The sequence below is a fragment of the Sorghum bicolor genome, chromosome 9 (assembly GCF_000003195.3).
Source record: "Sorghum bicolor cultivar BTx623 chromosome 9, Sorghum_bicolor_NCBIv3, whole genome shotgun sequence".
Lineage (NCBI taxonomy): Eukaryota > Viridiplantae > Streptophyta > Magnoliopsida > Poales > Poaceae > Sorghum > Sorghum bicolor.
In genome coordinates, this window is record NC_012878.2 from 11,140,000 (window position 1) to 11,164,654 (window position 24,655).

Sequence of the window (24,655 nt, forward strand, 5' to 3'; positions counted from 1 at the left end):
TCTAAACTTAGGGTTTTATCTGACAGAATTCCACGAGTTTTGGTGTTTGTCTATTTCTGCAGGGGGTTATTAGGAAATATGAAAGAAAGGCCCACACGTCGGGATTACATAGAGATATTAACGTGCCGCGCAATTTTACGTCATCTAGAAGACTCCAGAAGCCACGGGAACGAACGGGAAGGCGAACGGGCCCAGGGGCAGGGCGCCCGCCCACCCCCCTTGGGCGCCCGCCCAGGAGTTGTAGTCAAACACGTCCAACTTTGCGGACCAAGCTCCACCGACCTAAAGGATCAAGGATAACCGTTCAATCAATGTCGGTTTGATCCAACGGCCCAGGTTCACTTGAGGGGACTATATAACCAGACCCCCTGGCCCCTGGAGGAGGCACCCCCTTGATCATTATTCATTATTCATAGACAGAGCAAAAGCTAGGGTTTAGAGATGAGAGCTCTCCTCTCTTCTCTAAACTAGAGTAGATCTAGATAGTAGCAAGATGGAGAGCGAAGGAGGATTAGAGGAGAGGCCGGCCTGTCGGTTCTTCCTCCGGTTGTACTTCGTCATGATCAAGCTCTAATCAAGCTTGCTCATGGGATGACTCTGGTAATCTACTTCTAATTCATTATGCAATTACTAATTATGTATGTTCTGGTTCACAACTCTTTTGAGTATTCTAATCTATAGGACGCTATAGGTGAGAGTTGTAGTATAGGTGTAAGCGAGGTGCTTAGATCTAGATTACTTGTGGATATCCCCTGTCTAGCTGGATCGTGTGGTAGGCCGCGTAGGTGACAGTTACGTTGGTCCTCTGTAGTCCACCTCTCGTTAGCAGGACGGGTAGGGTTTATCGGCCTAAGGATAAGCATCCTTTGTGGTGTACTCTTATCACGTGGTTCGTCCCAGACATAGACATACCCCTTTGAAGTAGAGAAACCATAGTTATCCTCTCTATTCTGCTACCATCGCCCATATACTAGAATTGCTCTATTCTCTATTCCCATATTATCACTCACTGTTATCTTACCTTTAATATTGTTCTTATTCGATTCTACCATCTTTCCTATTTACACATACTTATCTATCTAGGTTAAGTTAGAGCGTAGTTGGTTCTCCCGTTTCCCTGTAGATACGCTAAAACCTTTAACCGGGTAAAAGCTTCAACGGTATCCGTGCGCTTGCGGATTATCTGTGTGCGTATAAATACCATAGTACACTCTAGTGCCATGCTGGGGATGACAACCTAGTATTCAAGTGGTGTTAGCAAGTGTCAACATTGAGCTCCAGGTCCATTCATGGAAAAGGTTTCTCGAGGGGTCCATTTATGGAAATGGTTTTCAAAATGGACCAATATGCAAAATTTTCACAACGACGATGTGACAGAGGTTGCATGGCCTCAAGTCTGGAGATGCATGAAGCAAGATTCAAATGTGAATTTTGTTTTCTATTAATTCCTCAAAGGGCTAATAAAATGTGTGGATTCGGTTATTTTTTAGACAGGTGACATTTGATGCGAGGCAAGCCTACTCATTTACTAATGTTCTTGAGATGCTTATTGATGTTGCCTAAGAAGAGGTTTCATAAGAGCAAAGAAATCCTCACTGGTGTAGGACGGGGCATTAGCACCGGTCGGGAAGGGCCTGTTGCCCCGGTTCCCGAGCCGGTGCTGCCCTTCCGGGACTAAAGGCCCACCCTTTAGTCCTGGTTCGGGGAACCGGGGCTAAAGCCCCCCCTTTAACACCAGTTGGCAATACCAACCGGTGTTAAAGGGTTTGCCAGGGTTGCCACGTTGTAGGACCCTTTAACACCGGTTGGTATTACCAACCGGTTTTAAATGGGTTGTTTTTTTCTTTTTTCGGTTCATTTCTTCGGTTCTGTTTATTATTTTTATATAATAATAATAGGTTTTTCAATACATATTTTATGTTGATATAATAATATATATATTACACGCATATTCAGCATATATAAATGAAAATTATAGGCTTAGCTTTATAATTAAGCTTTGCCTATAATAAAATGAATAGGCCACATTAAAAATTAAATAGATATGTAAAAAGCTTTATATATAGTTTTATAAGTACAAAATTCGTAACACATATATACATAGAGTTTTTTCTCCCAATGTCTAAAACCGATACAAATGATCATCGTTGTTTGGAATAAGAGTTTCATTGACGTTGAAGTGAAACTCGTCGTTTGGATTGATCACTTGCTTGCGGAGAAATCATGCTATCGTCTCTTGGATAGCTTTGATTCGGTCTTTTTGCATGAACTTTTCCCTCAACCATTCCGTCTTTAATTTGAAATAAATAAAAAAAGTATTAGTTATCTAAGTTATTCAATATAATTCACTAGATAATGAAAAGAGACATGTAACATACTCTGAGCGTCTCTGTGGGTGTTTGATTGACTTGTGCCATAATGAATTTGCACACGTAATATGCACATAGGTTGTTCCCCCTTCTTGTCTTAAACACCACTGTACGATATATATAAAAAATATTCATGACCACGACAATAAGAAGGCTAAAATTTAGCGAAAGTTTGCTAGCTAGTAAAACTTACTTGTGGATGAATTATATTAAGCGGCGCTTTACAACCACTGAGATGTTCACGGTCAATAAATCTTTCCCAAACCCTACACACAGCCATTGTGGATTGTGAACTAATAATTACAGAGTCATATCATGATATTCTTCTAGCTGAGATCGATATTACGTACCTTTGAATAATGTTTATCATTTGTTGATAATTTTCTTGTGGTTTTCTCATTGAGTCAAAGATTATCAACCGGTTCTTGGGAATTTAAATGACCATGAGTATCCAGTGAAAGCTGTTTACACACACATATATATAGTCAGGGTCAGGTGAAAGCCCAAGTTTGGTTTTGGTAATTAATGACACCAAGTTGCTAATGCCTTGTGTTTAAGTGATTTGAGTTAGGCATAGCAACACATGTGATGAAGGTGCATGGTTTTGGAAAGGTGGCCACATGATCATAAAGGGATAAAGCATGAAGTGAAGATCATGGTGATAGATGAGGAGCAAAGTTATCAAGGCAAAGGTATAAACGTAGGGTTTTACTTTTGCCGGTCTAAGATGAGTAGAGAAGTGATTGACCGGATTTAGGATAGATAGCTGACTATCAAGAGGGGAAATCACGGTCATCTCTCGAATCAAGTGCTACTAGGTCTACATCTTGAGCATATGCATTAGGATCTAGTAAAGTGCTAACTTAACTCCTTTGGGTGAAAATGTTTGTGAAAAGCTAACACACATGCACTTTGGTGGTGGACATTTGTTGGTGTTAGCACATTTACAAAGCTCGGCGGGATTCGGCACTTTTGAGAAAATTAAAGTGTATATTTTCCATTGCACCGGTGGGAAATTTGGAGAAGTCGTGGGAGTGTTTCTTGCTCACCGGACGCTGGCCTTGGAGGCATCGGACGTAGAGGCTGTGCGTCCGGTGTGCAGTAGTGCTTGGCTCTGCTAGGTTAGGCACCGTACGCTAGGCACCGGACGCAGGAGAGATCCTGTTGGCGCGTCCGGTGTGACTTGTCTTCAGTTGGTGTGTTTGACTGGAAGCACCGGACGCTCAAGGCGCGTCCGGTGAGGAGAGTCTGGTGCTCTGTGCTTCTGCAATGCTCTCTAGGTTTAAGACCGGTGAGCACCAGACGGTCCAGTGCTTAGCATCTGGTGACCCTGCAAGTTTGCAGACTTCTCTGTGTTTAAGACCGGTGTGCACCGGACGCGTTCGGTGCTCACTTGGTCGCGTCCGGTGGTCCGCAGGTGACCGTTAGAGTTTGACGCGTGAGTTTCAAAGGAGGACATGTGGCCAACCCCTGAGCACCGGACGTTGGGGTTCGAGTGTCCGATGATCACTTGGTAGCGTCCGGTGCCCCCGATTTCAGCCCAGTGAAAGTGGCCAATGGCTAGCTCTTTGAGGAAGCTTATAAATAGAAGGTGGCCGGCTTTGGGAGGTTCACTCTTGCACATTTGATTACTTGAGGCATCCATTGAGCTAGAGAACACTCCCTCCACTCATCTCCTTGCTTGATTGCTAATCCTAGTGAGATTGAGTGAGATTCAAGTGTATTGCTTTGAGAGTTGCATTTAGTGGCACTGATTCTTGAGTTTGCTGCATATTTCTTGTTACTCTTGGGTGTTTCCCGACGCCCTAGATGGCTTGGAGCAGCGGTGGTGTTGAGCTCGTGATTGGAGATTGTTTCGAGCCTCACCAAGTGATTTGTGAGGGGTTCTTGAGCCTTCCCCGCGGGAGATCGCAATTGGCTACTCTAGTGGATTGCTCGTGGCTTGGAGGATCCCCATCTTGTGAGTGGATGTGCGGCACCTGCTGAGGGTTTTGCTTTGGAGTGCCAATTAGCTCGTGATCCATCAAGTGGGTGTATCGCCGCAACGAGGACTAGCTTGCCGGGAAGCAAGTGAACCTCGGTAAAAAATCTTGTGTCATCTCTTGCCGAGGATTCTCTTGTAATTTTGATTGATTGATTGGATATATTTCTACTCTACAACGTTGGTATAACAATCACTCCCCTCTCCTTTACTTATGTGCATACCTTGCTAGTTGTGTAGCTTAGCTTTCTTGTTGTAACTAATGTTTAGCTTTCTTTCTAGACTTGTGTAGGTGGCTTGCATAGCTTAGTTGTGCTAGTGCTAGAATAGCTTCGCCTTTTGTTTTACTAATCAACTTGTCTAGTTGAAGTTTGTAGAAAATTTAAATAGGCTATTCACCCCCCTCTAGCCATTTGGACCTTTCATCAGGCCTATATATAACTATATAAAACTCGTCTCGAGTAATAATAAGTAAAATAAAATGTGCATGCACTTAATAACTATATAACTCACTTAAAGTTGAAGGGGAAGAGTATATTTTGTTTTTATTTTTGGTTCACAAAGAACCTCATAAGATTGGTGCAGACTTCTGTCTCATGAGATGCTGTCCACACTACCTGCGGAGCCTTGAAAACAATATAAGGGTCAACAAACCCAATACTATTGTCATTTCTGATTCTGAGCTCTCTCATTTGGTGCCTGCATATATACATACAAATCCTAAGTGTGTAAGGATTATATACATATAATTAAAGAAGGTAGAAGTTTAATAAAAAGAAAGAAATACTTACAGACAAAAGCAGCTGACAAGAGATTTGTCGAGAGCGTCGAGGTGACATAATTGGTGCAATTCTCATACCCTTTGTACGTGAGGACATGCCATGATGGTTGCCTGGCCAACAAATAAAGCTGCTCATCAATATTTTCATCACCCTGACATTTTTTGCGCAACCAATCGCCAAAAGTTTTCATGTGCTGACGCATTATCCAAGCATCATTCTTCCCGAGCCACTGGGATCGTAGGAAATCTTTGTGTACCTCAACATATGGTTCCACCAATGAGGAGTTCTGGAGAACTGTGTAGTGTGCTTTATTGAAGTAATCGTCTCCCGTACCAATATATGTTTTCTTCCCAAGTGTTCCCTTTCCGCTGAGTCTGCCCTCGTGTCGAGATTCAGGAATGCCAATTGGGTCAAGGTCTGGAATAAAGTCAACACAAAACTCTATGACCTCCTCTGTTCCGTAGCCCTTGGTACTGCTTCCTTCTGGCCAGGAACGACTATGGACATATTTCTTTAGGACACCCATGAATCTCTCGAAGGGGAACATGTTGTGTAGGAACACAGGACCGAGAATACGAATCTCTTTGATCAGATGAACTAGGAGGTGTGTCATGATATCGAAGAAGGATGGAGGGAACACCAACTCAAAGCTGACGAGACATTGAACGACATCATTCTACAGAGTAGCTAGTTGCTCTGGATTGATTGCCTTCTGAGAAATTGCATTGAGGAATGCACATAGCTTTACGGTGGCTAGACGTACGTGTGGAGGTAAAATTCCTCTTCAAACCACCGGCAACAATTGCGTTATTAGAACGTGACAGTCATGGGGACTTTAAGTTTAGGAATTTCTTCTCTGGCACATTAATTATTCTCTTGATATTGGAGGAGAATCCAGATGGGACCTTGATGCTGCTAAGACATTCAAACATGCTTTCCTTCTCTTCTTTGCTCAGAGTGTAGCTAGCAGGACTTAAGTAATGACGTCCATCATCTGTCTTTTCTGGATGCAGGTTGTCTCGTTCTTTTATGTGCTGCAAGTCTTGTCGTGCTTCAAGTGAATCCTTAGACTTCCCGTAGACACCCATGAATCTGAGCAAGTTCACACAAAGATTCTTTGTCAGATGCATCACGTTGATCACGTTGCGGACCTCTAGGACATTCCAGTAAGGTAGCTCCCAAAAGATGTACCATTCTTTGCCTTCCATTGCAGCAATTCCAGTGTGGTACCCAACTTTTTTTGCCCATCTTCAGCGGTGGGATATAGCGATTTCCTGTGGTCCTCTAGCATGCGCTTGAACTTGGCTTTCTCTCTATCACTTTCACATTCTCTTTGTGCATCACGGATGGCATCACTAAAAGCATCATTGCCCCGATCATCTTCTGTCGCTACCTCTTCTTCATTATCTCCCCCCATTGCAACATCATTGAAGCCACTATACTGAGCAATAATGTTGGCGTGGTCCAATTCTTCTTCTTCACCATCATTTATTATAATCCCGCTTTCTCCATGCTTAGTCCAAAAGTTTGGTACGAAACCAGACTTTAATAAGTGCGAATGAAGAGTTCTTGAGTTAGAATATTCTGTCAAATTCTTGCACACGGCACATGGACAACACATGAAACCGTCCCTCTTATTTGTCTCGGCCACATTTAAGAAATAATGCACGCCATTAATGAACTCTTTGGAGCGCCGATCGGCATTATACATCCAATTACGTGTTACCATCTGCATTAAATATAACATATATATTATGAAAACCATGCACACATATAGTTTCTCATCTTATTGCACAACATGTCTAACACACATAGTTGATTAGTTCAAGCAAGCTTGGCTACAACAAATACAATCGCAACTAGCACTAAAAAAACTAAAACTAAAATACACTTAAGCAACATAATTAGTTCGTGTCCGATCCCAACTATAATAGATAGATCATTTGCTTGATCAACATCATTGAACTCCTTTCGCCGGCTCACTGCCTCATCACCTTCAGCCTCAACCACCTGTGCAAAAGATTTCTTAATGCGTTGAATGTATTCTTCCTCCCAGTACCAACCTGTACATCCGCTCCGTCCCACTGAAATTAAAAGAGAGAATCAAAAGTTTAATTAATATCATTAAAAAAATAAGCACATATATAAGCAAATGTCTGGAAATAACTCACATTACGATCCGGACACTTGTAGAATATACGACCCTTGTTTACTCCCTCTTTCGACACTTTGTACTCCATCACAATCTTCTGCCCACACTTGCTACAAGTAATGAGAGGAAGTTTCGGCCGGTATCGCTTTTGAACCCGTTGAGACCCGGTCACGGTTGCCATCTACTATCCATACTCAATTTTTAAACAATTATAAATTCCACATTTACTAGTAAACATGTATGATTAAAGAAGAACCTAATAATATCCTTTATTTGTCTAGTTACTTCAACAAATCTTTTAAATTATACAATGGACATTATGTAGTAATAAAAACTTATCAAGTGATATTAACAAAGCAATTAATTTGAACTATCCTACTTTCTAAGATCATAAAAATATACTATAATTCATTCTTGCAAACTACATTAATACTAGGTCAACCATGAAATATGATATATATATATACATATATATATATATATATGGATACTAATTCAAGTGAATGATTCAAAATAACAAAGTGGATTTGAGCTAAAAATAATAGGAAAATCACAAGCCAAAAACATCATGACAAAGACAAGAAAGGATGCAGTTAGTCACCTCCAAGCACGAAGAGACGATGACGGAGTCGAAGAAGATCAACGATGGGCGTCGGAGATGAAGAACAAAAGAAGACCAAGCAAGAACAAGCTCCAACAACAACAATGGTGCTCTCGGTTTTGAATGGGCAGAGGGGAGGAGGTAGCCGGCCTATGAACCGGACCTTTAGCACCGGTTCATAACACGAACCGGTGCTAAAGGGTGCTTTAGCACCGGTGTGAGTTATGTTCCGGTGCTAGAGGCTTGACCTCGGCCATGGCTCTGGCCGGTGCTAAAGGGGACCCTTTAGCACCGGTTGGTAACACGAACCGGTGCTAAAGAGTCCCTGCCCCGACAGCACCTGTTCAGTAGCCATTGGGCAGGACCCCCTTTAGCACCGGTTGGTAACACGAACCGGTGCTAAAGAGTCCCTGCCCCGACAGCACCTGTTCAGTAGCCATTGGGCAGGACCCTTTAGCACCGATTTGTGTTACGAACCGGTGTTAGGACCTTTAGCCCCGGGCAAAAAAAAGACCAAGGTTTTTGGCGATTTTGGGCATCGACCAATGCCTCGTTCTGTAGTAGTGCCTGCAGCAAGGCATGCATATCATTCGACCTTATGCACTAATAAAAGGATGGAATATATCTTTTATGTTGTTTGATGCAAGTGCTTGGTGATCATTGCCTTGGTGGAATTTGTGTCCTATGTTGGATTATTTACAGAGATGAATTTTGAACTTTGAAATATAAATATGCCATTCAGATTCCACACTGATGTTCTGTGGCCATTGATGTCTTTTGACAAAGTTGTCATCAGTTGTATATGCTCCATAAGGTTCCTTTCGATTTGATTTTCATCAAGATTGATTTGATTTGCATCATAATTGTCCATATATATTCTTTGCAATTCACAAGCATAAACCTACTACAACTTACAATTCTATCATAACCGCACTCGTGCACATATTCGACATTCACACGTATCTATTACACACACGAGGAATGAGAAAAATATTTTAAAATGCTTCTTATATATACAGGTCTACGATGTGATGACTGATGTAACGAGGTGAGGTAATGTATGGAGTCGGCCCACACTGGTCGTTGTGAACTTGTGATATGATCGATTCGATTTCGAGTCCTAAACGGTTCCAAGTTTTGCACCGCTCCTGATCCGTACAGAATTCAGTGTTCCAAACTCCTCGTTGTCATCGTATAATTCAGTAATACCCAGGTATTCATATATGGTAACATGCAACTAGCTGCTTTCCGTTTTGAAAGTCGCCTGTGTAGTCGACGATCGATCGAGAGAGAGAGAGAGGCCATGACGTCGTGTTGGTCATCGGTGCTGTCGGTCCTCGGTAGCTACGCAGAGGACGACGACCCGGACATGGAGAAGGGGGGAGAGAAAACGTCGGCGATGCTGCACCGCAGGCTGCTCGCCGGCTGGGCAGCCGCGGCGTCGGAGAAGGAGGAGGCCAAGAACCTGACGGCAGAGGTGCGGGCGCTGGAGCGCGCGCTGGCGGCGGCCAGCACCTCGCGGGAGGCGGCCGAGGCGAAGCGGCGGGACGCGGAAGCGCGCGCCGAGGCGGCCGAGGCCGAGCTGCGGGCGGCCACGGCGCGCCAGGATGCCCAGGTGGACGAGCTCCGACGCGCGCTCGACGCGCAGGAGGACAGGGACGCGCGCATCCGGGAGCTCGAGGACCGGATACGGGACCTCAACAACGCCACCAGCAAGTGGCGATTGTTCTAGCCTATGCAACAACGCCACCATCTCCGGTTGCAATTGCAACGAAACCGAGACACGGATTGGATTGGCAGCCGCGTGTGTGATTCTTACAGCATTGGATTATATACTTTTTTTTCTTAATTAACGGTGTTTCCTTCCCCGAAGGCTGTGAAGTTATATTCTAGCCAAGATTTGATGGATGGGATTATTTGTGCTTACCCGACGCGACGAGTTCTGGGTTTAGGGTTTTGCATTGAGTTCATTAGATTTGAGGGTTTACCGTAATCCGAGATTTTTATGTATATAATATAATATAAATGATTGGTCAAGCAATCTAGACCATTGATTCACTTGAGCCTCTTGATTGATTTCGATTCTTAATTTGCGTTAACAGATTTATTTTAACGATGAAATAGAAATATTTATCCTAGCATCTACATCCAAGTTGAGAAATTAGTACTCCTAGATTGGTTGATAAACTACTGTGGCCATTCCTCAAATTCTATGAAGAGGCAAGTGACCTAACTTTTTTTGTTACTGTTGATTGTCCTAGTTAACTTGAGAAGGATGATTAATTTGATCAGATTTTTGTTGTGCATTGCATTTTGGTCACGACAAGAACCTGTTTTCCTTTTTTACTGAACTTGGGGGAGGGAAGAAGATTACGGCGTTTTGCACTAGCGTCGTGATTGATGGGGGAAAAAGTGACAAAAAAAAAATTCTAATTGATTGTTGTTGCTACACTGAACGAATCACAAAATTTAATCCGGAAAAAGACACTACAGTACGTCAGGTACCAATGACTAGCAACGGCCGCAATGGTAAAAAAACGGAGACTACATCATGCGTGTCTTAGCCGTTTGGTTCCTTTGCTAAATTTTAGTCACATAAAATTATTTTAACTACTCTTAGATGACTAGTGAAACTAAATTATTTTAGCTCATGTTTAATCAATGTATTCATTTAACTTAAGTGATGGCAGTTCTCTGCGATGTGTGCTCCATTAAGATAACCAAGTTTTATCTCGAGCCCTTAGTTTATAAACAGCTCCATACACTTCCACTCCATCAGTTTATTATAAAAGTATATATATTTCTAAAAGAGAATGTTCGTCAGCCAGGACAGTCATGCCTTGCTGAACGGCAGATTACAGGTTACTTCTTGATGAACGGCAGTCAGCATCGAGGGCCAACCTGTTAAACCAGGAATAACCGACAGTGACTGCCCAGTTCAAACTTTAAAGCTTGAAAACAACATACACATATATCTTTGCAATAAAGTCAAACTTGAGGTTTCTCTATTTGCTAGTACTACTATTTTACAGCTAAACCAAAACGGACACTTTTTTGTGCCCACTTGGCTGCTACTTATACTCCATAAGAGCACACCATATAAATCCATAATAAGGTTTTCATCAATCCAGGGCCATCTTCATAACAAGATCATTCCACGCATCAATGGGGCCTGGCACACACCAGTGCAAGCAATCATTTTGAACGGGAGTGGATTCCGTGCTGCCCTTTGCAAAGGGATAGGGTGTTCTGTAAGGCCCAACGTGACCGTCCGGTCTCAAGAACGAGAGGCTGTAGGTATCCATGAGTCTCAGCCTATCCGCATCCACCGAACCCCTAAGCGCAGCTGCAGCCTTGTTAAAGGATTCAAGCTCGATTTGCCTCATGACACGCTCGATGTATCCCTCTCTGTACTCTCCCTTCTTGTAGGGCAATTCCCTGGAACAAGACCCACCGTTAAACCACTCTCCATTCTCGAAGTGATCAGGTGACCAGGTCCTGAAGAAAACTACTGGCTTGTGTTTTGCTGAGATGATGAACTTGAAAACATTTTGTAGAGTTTTCCGATACAGGTGCTCAAAACCGAGTTCAGCGAGGTTCTTGTTCTGAGAATTATGACAACCAACCACAGCACCATTCTCCCAGTAGACCGCTACCTTCAGAAACCATTGTCCACCAGAAATAATAATATAGTCAAAGCTCTCATACTGACTTGTCCAGCTAGCATCAAGTATGTCAAGGTGGAGCTGTATTTCAGAGGTGGATACACCATTCTCATTCTCAAAAACATCAGATTTGATGAGGAAAGGAGCCCAGACAATGGACACTGTGAAGTTGTAGGATTGGAAGTGCCATCTCCTGTTTTTGAATTCCTTATCATGGTAAACCTCAACAGGTTCTTCAGCCTAAACAAACAGCAAGCAGATATTCTCAGGATAATATAGCACTACAAGTTCCCGTTATGGAATAGACAATAAGATTAGAGCATCAGGGAATTTCCATCCCAGCGTTATTTCTACCAGGAAAACGGTTAAAATAGCAAAAGCCAACAGCAGGAAGCAAACAGTTCTAGTTTTGGCATCATCAGCAGGAAGCATATGACTAGTGGTACACATAAAGTTTAGTGAACACTGAACAAGAGTTTCCGCTATTCTTGTAAAAAGTATGGTAACAGGACCTTTACTTTTGCAGCTGCATAAAGTCTATCAAGCTAAAACATCATATCTATTATTTTAAAATGCAGATTTGGAAGGGAAAAAAGAGCGAATTTCCAGTAAAATTTTGTTAAAGATCCCACATATTCAAATATAGACATAGGGACTATGTATAGAGTAAGATGGTGGTCAACTGACAGTAGGGCACTGCATCACGTGAGAATGAGAAAGTAAAGTTGGTAGCATTTACCTTAGACAGAAGGCAAAGCAATGACTGAACTTGGTTACGAAGAATGGAGTCACCAATTAGTCCCCAAGCTTTGTTTCTCATAGAATCTAGAAATCTGACTGCATCAAATGGTGGAAGATCACATCCATAAGGCTTCCAATTCCAACGTAGATATTCCTTGTCAGGTCTACCATTCATCATGCAGTTCTGGTGATCATCAATAAATCGACAGCTTGCATTTGTATAGGCTGTGCCAGAGGGGTTTGGTATCCATTCCCCATTGAAAAGATTGCATTTTCCTATACATGTAACATCTCACATTAGAAATACTAGAAACAAGAACAAAAAGTAATAAAACATTCAAGTTTACCCATATCGTCTCTGCTTTCAAGATTCTAAAGCTTGGTAACCCTGTACTTGCAATGTACAAGGACTGTAATTTACTACATCCAATAACAAATAAGTGCCATACTAGAAAGCATTCAATTGAGCTAGTAAAATTTAGACCAACTCCAACTTTATCTGTCAAGGACCTGGGGCCCTAGGGTAGGAGGCCCTCGACTACGGAGCTCGTAGTCGCGGTCTGTCTTTGTTATGGTGGGCAAGACATATGAGAGGCGCAAGGCTAGAGAGCAGGGCTGAGCAGCAGCGTCCAGCTTGGCCCTGCTGGCCGCATAGCCTGCCTCAGCAACTAGTATGAGTCTAGGACTCTGGATTGGATTAGTTTAGGAAATCTTAGGAGTCTTAGAGTTTGTTTCTTATTCCATAATCCTAGTAAGAGTCAGTTTGTAATTGCCTATAAAAGGCTATCATATCAGATGAATAAAGATAGCCTGGGATTGTGTCAACTTGACACCCTTGGGCGCCCGGCGTCCCTCTGTTCTTCGCCTTGAGTGCCCTAACTCCTGAACGCGACGGCTCCCCGCTGCCGCCAACGAACACGCTCCAGCTCCCTCTACTCTCCGCCCTACAATCTACGCAGCAAGGCTAGGAACCGTACCAACTTGGTATCAGCGACCTCGTCGATCATGGATACATCTGCTGCCAACACCACCGCCGCTGCTACGTCGGTTCCGCCCTCGACATCGACAACCAACACGGCTGGAGCCTCCTTGCCTCTGGTCACCACCTCGGGCGCGCTGGTGCAGACCACGCCACCCGCGGCAACGGTCACCCTGGCCTCCATCGCGGAGATGCTCGCCAGCATGCAACTCCAGATGGCGGCCATGAACCACCACCTCGCGGACCAGGCCGGCCGTCTTTCTGCGCTGGACGGCAAACCTGCTTTCCCGCAGTTCGGTCTGCCCGGATTTGGCGGCGTTCCGGTGCTGCCCACGTCTACAACTCCGCTGCTCCTGGAGCCCACGACAGGCATCGCAGAGTCCTCCAACAGGGTGCTCCCCTCCCAGCCGCAGCTGTCCGCAGCCGTGGGTTCGTCCGGTGCTCTGCAGGCGCCGTCCACGGGAGTTCCCATCACCCAGATCAACTTTCCGCACTCGCCATCACCAATCCCGTCATTTGGCTCGGTGTCACAGCCCATGCCACCCCCGGCCTCAGTGCACCAGGCATCAACTCCTCCGTATCTACCACCGGCGCCAGAGTGGGAAGCCGCGCTCGTGCCGAAGTACCACAAAATCACCTTTGAGACATATGACGGCACAGCAGATCCGCTGGGATGGCTCAACAAATGTGAGCAGTTCTTCCGTGGCCAACTCACGCGTGAGGCAGACAAGGTTTGGATGGCATCGTACCACCTCAAGGGGGTGGCCCAGCAGTGGTACCTTGTGTTGGAGCAGGACCTCGGGCGTCCGGCGTGGCCGGATTTCCGTACCTACTGCCAGCAACGCTTCGGGCCAGCCATCAGCACAAACCATCTGGCTGACCTGGCGCGTCTTCCCTTTGGTGGCTCCGTCGACAAGTACATGGCCGAGTTTCAAGCTCGGGCTGCGCACGCCGGCGATCTGTCGGCAGTACAGAAGGCTCGTCTCTTCACAGGGGGCCTCCCGGAGCACATCCGCGTCGACGTCGAACTCCTTGAGCCCGCAAACCTGCAGCAGGCCATGAGGTTAGCGCGCGCGTATGAACGTCGCAATACGCCACTACTGCTTCCAGCACCACGACAGGGACGCCGCCCACCGCCGACCCCCTCGGTGTCTCCTGCTGGCACTGGCGTGCCAGCCCAGCAGCCGCAGCCCTTCAAACGCCTCACCCCCGATGAGATGGCGGAACGGCGCAAGTTGGGGCTATGTTACAACTGCGACGAACCCTTCGTACGGGGACACAAGTGTCCTCGTCTATTCTACCTGGAGGCGCCCGACTATATTGTGGAGGAGCCGGATGACGCAGCGGACGCGGACGCTCCCAACAGCGACATCCCACCGTTCGACCCCGACAAGCCAATGATCTCTCTGTCCGCAGCTACAGGGATCCGCGCAGGCGATACCATGCAGCTGCAAGTCACGATCGGCGCACAGGAGTTCACGGCCCTACTGGATTCCGGGTCGACGCACAACTTCATCAACGTGGACGCGACAGCAGCGGGGCGCATGTGATTGTGGCCAACGGCGACAAGGTGGCCTGCCGCGGCCTCGCCCGCGACGTTCCCATCAAGATCGCCGACGAGCCGTTCACCGTGGATTGCTTCTCCATCCCGCTCGCGCCATACGACATGGTACTGGGCCTCACGTGGCTGCGTTCTCTGGGACCCATCTTGTGGGACTTCGCGTCTCTTCGTATGGCGTTCTCGCTCCGTGGCCGCCGCGTCGTCTGGACAGGGGTTGGCGCACCAGCAGCAGCACCGCAAGCGACCCTGTTCACAGGCCACCTCTTCACCGACAAGGGCGCCGAGCGCGCACTCCTGGACCGGCTGTTGGACACGTTCGCCGACGTGTTCGCGCCACCCACCGGCTTGCCGCCGGCACGGGACTGCGACCATCACATTCACCTCAAGCCCGGCACCGAGCCAGTGGCGGTCCGTCCGTACCGCTACCCGCAGCTTCAGAAAGATGAACTGGAACAACAATGTGAAGCCATGCTGCAGCAAGGGATCATTCGGCCCAGCACGTCTCCGTTCTCGGCGCCGGTCCTTCTCGTCAAGAAGCAAGACGGATCATGGCGTTTCTGCGTTGACTACCGATCCCTCAACGCTGTCACAGTGAAGGACAAGTTTCCGATCCCGGTCGTCGAGGAACTGCTTGATGAACTCCATGGGGCCAAGTTTTTCACCAAACTGGACCTTCGGTCTGGATATCATCAGGTCCGCGTTGCTGTCGAAGATGTATACAAGACCGCGTTTCGGACGCACCATGGGCATTTTGAGTTCCTGGTAATGCCGTTCGGACTGTCCAACGCTCCTTCCACCTTCCAGGCTACTATCGCCGCTTCATACGCGATTATGGCATCATCGCAGCGCCCCTCACTCAGCTCCTACGCAAGGACGGCTTCCACTGGTCACCCGAGGCGGAGGTGGCATTCGTGGCGCTCAAGGCCGCGCTCTCGGCAGCACCAGTGCTTCACCTGCCGGACTTCAGCTTACCATTCGTCGTCGATTGTGATGCGTCAGGGTCCGGTTTCGGCGCGGTTCTTCATCAGGATGGGGCGCCCATCGCATTTTTCAGCCGGCCCTTTGCAGCTCGACATCTGAAGGTGGCAGCCTATGAGCGCGAGCTCATCGGCCTGGTTCAGGCAGTGCGCCATTGGCGACCCTATCTTTGGGGTCGTGCTTTCATCGTCCGGACAGATCACTACGCGCTGAAATATATGCTGGATCAGCGCCTCTCCACCATCCCACAACACCACTGGATTAGCAAATTATTTGGCTTTGATTTCAGGGTCGAATACCACTCCGGCAAGACTAATGTGGTGGCCGATGCGCTCTCACGTCGTGATGGGGATTCTCCGCTGCTGGCTGCTCTTCTCGATGTGGGGGTGCTGTTTTCTTCGGCGTTGTCGGCTCCCAGCTTCCAGCTCTTCGACGATCTCCGGCAGGAACTGGGGGCTGATCCGGTGCTGCGCGCTCGCCTTGAAGCCGTGGCGGCAGGTCTGCATGGTGACACTTGGTCAGTACGGGATGGCCTGCTTCTCCACCGCGGTCGTATCTTCATCCCTAGCACTTCGGCGCTGCTCGAGGACGTCCTACAGTTGGCTCATACCGGGGGCCATGAGGGCATCCAAAAGACCCTTCATCGCCTCCGTGCGGAGTTCTTCGTCGAGCATGATCGCCGAGTGGTGGGTGAGTTTGTCCGCTGCTGTACCACGTGCCAACGGAACAAGACAGAGACATTGCATCCAGCGGGGCTGTTGCAGCCGCTGCCGGTTCCTTCGCGCATCTGGGCGGATATTTCTCTGGACTTCATCGAGGCGCTGCCCAAAGTTCATGGCAAAAGCGTCGTGCTCACAGTGGTCGACCGGTTTTCCAAGTATGCTCATTTTATTCCTCTGGGTCATCCCTACACGGCGTCATCAGTGGCTCGCGCCTTCTTCCAGGACATTGTGAGGCTTCATGGGTTTCCAGAATCAATTGTCAGTGATCGTGATCCGGTGTTCACGGGCCATGTGTGGCGTGACTTATTTCGCCATGCCGGTGTTAAGCTTCGCATGAGCTCAGCGTTCCACCCCCAAACAGATGGCCAGTCTGAGGTTGTCAACAAGACTATTACCATGTATTTACGTTGTTTGACAGGTGATCGACCGCGGGACTGGCTTGATTGGCTTCCATGGGCTGAGTTTTGTTATAACTCGGCGTATCATACCGCGCTCCAAACATCTCCGTTCCAGGTCGTGTACGGCCGACCACCGCCGGAGTTGCTGCCCTATGTTCCGGGGCAGGCGCGCACGGAGGCGGTTGACTCCTTGCTGTCCAACAGGGATGAGTTTCTCCAGGAAGTGCGTGCTCGTCTTCTTCAAGCTCAAGAGCACGCTCGCAGGTTTTACAACGCCAACCACCGTGACCTCGAGTTCGCCGTCGGGGATTGGGTCTTGCTCAGGATGCTGCACCGTCACACCAAGAGCTTAGTTCCTGGTGGTCGGGGCAAGTTGGCGCCTAAATACGCAGGGCCTTTTCAGGTGGTTGCTAGAGTCGGCGAGGTTGCGTATCGTCTTCAGCTGCCCAGTGAGGCACGTATCCATGACGTCTTCCATGTTGGCGTTCTCAAGCCGTTCCGGGGCTCACCGCCGTCTTCTACACCAACGTTACCACCTCTACGCCATGGCCGACCTCTGCAACAGCCGGAACGGGTGCTTCGCTCGGAATTACGTCGTGGGGTCTGGCATGTCCTTGTTGAATGGTCAGGCATGCCCGTCTCGGAGGCTACGTGGGAACCAGTTCCGGCATTTCGTGAAGCTCATCCATCTTTCCAGCTCGCGGACGAGCTGTTTCCCGAGGGGGGGAGAGATGTTATGGTGGGCAAGACATATGAGAGGCGCAAGGCTAGAGAGCAGGGCTGAGCAGCAGCGTCCAGCTTGGCCCTGCTGGCCGCATAGCCTGCCTCAGCAACTAGTATGAGTCTAGGACTCTGGATTGGATTAGTTTAGGAAATCTTAGGAGTCTTAGAGTTTGTTTCTTATTCCATAATCCTAGTAAGAGTCAGTTTGTAATTGCCTATAAAAGGCTATCATATCAGATGAATAAAGATAGCCTGGGATTGTGTCAACTTGACACCCTTGGGCGCCCGGCGTCCCTCTGTTCTTCGCCTTGAGTGCCCTAACTCCTGAACGCGACGGCTCCCCGCTGCCGCCAACGAACACGCTCCAGCTCCCTCTACTCTCCGCCCTACAATCTACGCAGCAAGGCTAGGAACCGTACCAGTCTTCTAGGGCGAGGTTATACCCCTCTGCAACCTAGGCTTGAGACTTGAAAGTTGGGAGAAAGAATAAGATTGGTTTATAATTCTTGCTTGATTATATCAATAGAGTCTACAAATATTTATGTCCCTTCTACTTCACCTATTTTGCTAAATAACCTATCTGGGACTAATATAAATTGCAAATACAAAGATAACTGAACTTATAAAGATAACTGGGCTGGGCTATCAGGCTATCAGCTGCCTAGTTAGGCTCGGCCGCCGCCAGGGCCACGTCCGCGGCGCGCTGGACGCGCTCTGCCGCACGTCTGATGTCACGGGCCCAGCGCCTCCTAATGTACGTCTGACCGTACATGACATTATCAATATTTACATCTTGTATAAAATTGTACTGTACGCAAATAAAAAAAAAGACCCAGAGATTGACTTGTCTATCTTGAATATTATCAAAGTATGATAATTTTATTAGGACATAAATAAAGTCTTGTCAAATTAGATTCCAAAACCATGTCGATCTACAAACAGCATTTGTTAGTATGACTGGAGGATACAACACCAACTTTAGCAGAAGGATCAAGGTACAGTTTTGATGTTGGCTGTTTACAAAGCTTAATCTTATTTTCACCAGCAAAAGTTGGTAATAGCGAATAGACAGAAGGATCAAGGTACAGTTTTGATGTCCGGAACATATTTCATCAAGACCAGACACTCACCTAACTATTGGTCCCATGTTCTTTTATGGATAATAATAATGTAGTAAGATCATTCCGGCCTCTACATCCAAGGATGTGCACAGCCTTAAATATTACTGAGTCACAGCACAGTAGGACGAACAGCTGGCCTAACTTATGAAAGTTTAATAGGCCACGTAGCATTCGTGATCCCATGCTTGTACAGTAACGGTAATTAACTTGGTTGATGTCCTCAATTATCATTTATCTTACTAGATCTCATTGCTAGAAGCGAGTGGTTATTGTGGTCTTCAAAGCATTGTATGGCAAGGGAGTTTACAGATATGAGGCACTTCTTGGGTATCTTTCTCAAAAAATAAAAGCAGAAATGTAAATGAGCAAAAACACAATCTTAACGAGCAGGTGAGGGTTCTTATTGAAAGCCTGCAGAGCATATTGGCAGGATTCACTATCTATTAAATCAAATCTCAATGGTCAACAAAACGCTTTGTGTCGTATCTTACTTAATATGCTTTAGCCAAGTCCTGAACTAGTTATGGTATGAACAGATCAAAGGGAACCCAGAGTTTGGCTATCCGCTGTGCCTAGTGACAAATCAAGAGGATGCAGTTCTATGGCTCTAAAGGTTGTAGGTATGCCATGTTTATGATGGTAGAAAAGCAAAAGTTTAGTAACAAAGCAAGGCACGAAGAGATATATCAGGGTATTCGAAAATGTGAAAGAACTAAATAGCTTGCAAAGTATTGGAAAGCAGTGATGTGTTGATACGTGTTACTATTAATTCAGATTTCAGAGTAGCAGACCACCTCAAGGAAGTGGACTCCTGAAGAACAGTATTTGGCAAATAACATATTGGTACAGAACAGTACAACTGATCAACTAAAGCATGTATCACTCAAATCTGGAAAACAAAAAAGGAACAATTTTTTTTTTTGACATGCTTATTCAGGCATGATAGAATTCTAATGTCACCATGGAAGACAACTTATCCACATGAGGCCAACCTCATGACCAGATTTGTGAAAACCTGCTACCATTAATGAAAGAGCAGTACAGTTCTAAAAATGTTGCCTTTTCTGAGACAACAGGTATCAATAAAAATCAACTTGAGGAATTACATTTGATGGACTGGTTAGAGAAAGAAAACATGCAATTAACCAAGAAATGAAAAGACAGCTTTCAAAAGAGCGATTGTTTATGTAAGATGAATCTATGGAAGGAAAAAAATACAGGCAATTTTTCAATAACAGCAGCTTGACAATTTGCAAGTTATGTAACTACCAAATGAGGGAGGATATCACACACAAGGACTGCTTGGAGCAGTAGACAACTAGACACACAATCTGCTTCTCTGTTTATCAACCAGCTCTGCACAATTAGCTAACTTTGATCTTGAGGCCTTTTTGCATTTTTTTTACTAATTCATATTATCTTGCTTCCTTTTCTTCCCTATTAATGAAAGTATTAGAATATGAAAAGCCTAGAATTTGTAGAGTGTAGAATGAAGAGCCTTAGTAGTTCAAGAGTCGTGTAACTCCTTTATAAACTGATGATCAATCAATGGAACAGCAGAGATCATTCCTCACAGGCTTCTAAATGTGACAATTTCCTTTTCATCTACACTCATGGGATAGATGTGGCATATCTTCTGTTATATGTGGATGACATCATATTGACAGCTTCATCCCACCATCTTCTCCAACATATTATTCGCTCCCTGCAGAAAGAATTTGCTATGACTGATCTTGGTAATCTTCATTACTTCTTGGGTGTTGCTGCCAAGCAGTCATCCTCAGGTCTGTTCCTCTCTCAAACTAAATATGCTGCTGAAATTTTGGACAAGGCCAATATGTCAGCATGCAATCCTTGCCGAACCCCAATTGAGGTTCATTCCAAGTTGTCTGCCCAAGATGGACCACCGGTTGCTGATCCTACTCTATATCGCAGTCTTGCTGGTGCCTTACAATATGACACTCACACGGCTGGATATTGCTCATGCCGTTCAACAAGTTTGCTTGTATATGCATGACCCCCATGAGCCCCATTTTGCTCTCATCAAACGCATTCTGCAATATATCAAAGGCACCATGGAGTACGGTCTTACTCTTTCTCGCAGCCAGTCACATGATTTGATCGTCTACTCGGATGCTGATTGGGCAGGCTGCCCAGACACCTGCCGCTCTACTTCTGGGTATTGTGTCTTTCTTGGCGATAATCTTATATTGTGGTCGTCCAAGCGCCAACACACTGTCTCAAGGTCCAGTGCTGAGGCCGAATACAGGGGTGTTGCTAATGCCGTGGCTGAGGCTTGTTGGATTCGTCAACTCTTGGGCGAGCTTCGTCGTCCTTTACCACGTGCTATATTGTGACAACATCAGTGCCATGTATTTGTTAACAAACCCAGTTCATAACCAAAGGACCAAACACGTGGAAATAGATGTCCATTTTGTTCGGGAGCATGTGGCCCTTGGAGCTCTGCGGGTTCTTCATGTTCCCACATCCCTTCAGTATGCCGACATATTTACTAAGGAATTGCCAACTGATGTCTTCATCAACTTTCGATCCAGTCTCAATGTTCGATCATGTCCCGGTTGAGACTGCGGGAGGGTATTAGAATATGAAAAGCCTAGAATTTGTAGAGTCTAGAATGAAGAGTCTTAGTAGTTCAAGAGTCATGTAACTCCTTTATAAACTGATGATCAATCAATGGAACAGCAGAGATCATTCATCTCACAGAAAGCACAACTCCTGCACATTTCCGTCTCTTTTTATTTCAAATAAAACACAAGAATCTGGAGATACCTTTAGTTGGCAATTCAATATGTTTAAGTTAAATTCATGTTATTTTGCAATTTATGTGACTACGGCCAGATCAGAAAAAAATCATAAGCACTATTAAATTTTCACTAAAATCTTGGCAAAGACCAAAACATATTTGTTTTGTTTCTTCTCTGATCCAATTACTAAACATAGCTAAAATGTAGTTATATGATCAGTAACATTAATCACTTGTCACTAGGGGTGTAAATTTGTTATTGGATCGGATACGGATGGATATTGCTTACACCATATTTGTTTTAATCTTTTTCTTTGAAGTTGGAGTAGGATACGAATAATGTCAGATACTATATGAATGTGGATTTGTCTCAGAATAAAAATACAAATAAATTTGCATTGAAAACAGGACAAGACGGAAACTGACACCTTCGGTGACGAAAAAAATTCATCATATATTGAGTAATGCAACAACAATATGCATCGCATGTTTTCAATTCTTTCAAGACACTTTAGTCAGGTACCAAAAAATTATAAATTCTCTCATATTAAGAACACATGTTTTAATTTTAGTCAAATGGCTCTTCCCAAATTTTAAAAAAAATTGTGAAGTTGCATTAACTGGACATTTGTACTTTCTCATAATGAAGTTGGACCTAAAACTTCATTCATACTATACTTTGAGTTTATTAAAATATTTCAGTGTTGTTGAATTTGAACTTACTCCCTCCATCCCAAATTATAAGTCATTCCAAGAATCTTGGAGAGTCAAAGCATCTCAAGTTTGACCAAATTTATATGATGAAATAATAACATTTATGATACAACTAAGTATCATTAGGTTCTTCATCAATTATATTTTCATAGTACATCTACTTAATCTCATAAATTTTTATGATTTTTTCTATAATTTTGGTCGAACTTGAGATGCTTCGACTCTCCAAGATTCTTGAAATGCCTTATAATTTGGGATGAAGGAAGTAGTTCATATTTCAAACATCCATATACTTTAGAGAAAGATAACCAAATCTACTTCATTTACCTTTTTTGAGCTAAAATTTATCTTGGGCTTGCAGTCCTCTCCTAATGGATATCCAATAAAACTATCTGAATCCAATATCCGACATAGTTATCCGAATTATCTGACCGATTGATAACACCCTTCTTATATTCATATATGATATCCAGAAAAAAATTTCCAAATCTGTATTCAATATCCAAGAAAATGTCTAGATATACAAATCAATGCCCCACCCTCCTCGGTCGATCGGACGGTCAGGAAACAACCATACCATTTACACCCCTACTTGTCACTATTGGGGAATCAAAGAAATGCCAAAGGAAAAATTTTCAGACATACAGCAGACTGACAGCTCCAATCTTTTCAGTTCCCTAATAAATTGCGTCACAAAAACAATATATATCATCCATGGAATCGTATTAAGCTACAACAAACTCTTAATTTAACAATTTGATCGCCCCATAAATAAAGACCCAAATTTCTTTTCTTCAGCAAGATAAGGATATTGCTAAGGCCTTGTTCAGTTCGCAAAAACGGGTGAAAAACGATACTGTAGCACTTTCGTTTTTATTTGACAAATATTGTCCAATTATAGAGTAAGTAGGCTCAAAAGAATCATCTCGCGGTTTACAGATGAACTGTGCAAATAGTTTTTGTTTTCATGTATATTTAATGCTCCATGCATGTGCCGCAAGATTCGATGTGACGGGGAATCTTGAAAAATTTTGCGAACTAAACAAGGCCTAAGTTCTAGCATTTAATTCAAAGCAAATCGACACCATTGCTAATTCAGGAATACAATGCCCGCAAAAAGAAATTCAGAAATACAAGAACATAGTCCCCAAATCTCAGAAAAAAAAAAAAAGCCCAAAAGGTGTTAAACCCTAAGGTCCCGCACTAGGGTAACAACTAACAACCCATACAACAGCAGAGAAATCGAATCCCAAACCTTTTGTAATCTCCAGCGCCGGCGCCGGAGAGGACGGGAAGGAGCAGAGCACCCGGAACAAGAGGCCGGCGAGCAGCAGGAACCCGACGGCCTTCACCACCAATGGCCCTCCCATCGCCCACCATTTCCCTGCACCTCGATCCCACGGCGACGGCGGCGGTCCTGACCACATCGGGCTCGAACCCATGCTCCAGCGCGAGCGGTGTGGCTCTCAAGGGAGGGAGATGGGCGGGCCTCGGGACTCGAGAGACAACAAGAGGCGAGTGTGACCGACAGTGTCCGTACTTTACGGCAGAGACCGCGACGTGTCTGCTCAGTGCTGTCGATGTCGGCGTGGCGTTGGTCTGCAACTCTGCAATTTGTTTGTGGAGTCGGTGACGATAATTGGGGTGGCTGCCCGTTCGACCTGAGGCAGGCCACGATGGGAAAAACTGAAAAAGTGTGTTGTGCAAGTGTATTTGGTGTTTCTCAACATATTAAAAAAAGCTAAGTGAAGTTCGAAAAAGAGAAAAGCATGTGTATTTGGTGAAAGAAAAAAAGTCTATTAGATTTCTTTTAACCGCGAGAAGTCTCATGTGTCTTCCAATTAAAAATTAGAAAACGTCTCTAAGAGCAATTCTAACAAGGTGAGCCATTATCTCATAGATAGGATTCAAAACACAAAAATTGTTTACCAACTGGTCTCTTAGAACGAGGACGTCTCATTTCTCACTCCACGCACCCTCATCTAAGGCCTCTAATGTGAGGGCTCGTCTGCTGAGGTCTGTAGCGTTGTATAGTTCTTCGAGCCAGTATGTCCTCGTCCCTCTATTCTCGTTGTGGTGTCGCACAAGGCCGTCCGTGCCTATGCCGATCCCCTTCTAGTGTTGTGCCCTTCTGCAAAGACCTACCGGAGGCTTGGAGCAGCCCAGCTCGCCCTACAAAATCACACGTCTGACTCTCTAATGTATTTAAGTGATCTCATCTAGATTGAAAATACACACAAGGAGGGTTAAAAGCTAACATGGTCATCCATATGGATATGATTTAAGCACATGACTCCTGATTTAAGTCCACGCGCACGTCCACGGGCTTGCTCCTGCTCACCATCACAATGCCCGCATCATACGACCTGGTCATGTAGGCGACAATGGCAGCCAGTTACACGAG

At 45.3% G+C, this 24,655-nt stretch overlaps 1 protein-coding gene across 1 annotated transcript; it reads right to left on the reverse strand.

Moving 5' to 3' along the window:
- LOC8055755 (protein trichome birefringence-like 26) lies at positions 10,665–23,913 on the reverse strand. The gene is made up of 3 exons (XM_002440754.2): positions 23,507–23,913; positions 12,290–12,567; positions 10,665–11,790 (listed from the first exon to the last, which is right to left on the reverse strand). The coding sequence occupies exons 1-3, from the start codon at positions 23,691–23,693 to the stop codon at positions 11,008–11,010; spliced, it is 1,248 nt and encodes a 415-aa protein (XP_002440799.1). The 5' UTR covers positions 23,694–23,913; the 3' UTR covers positions 10,665–11,007.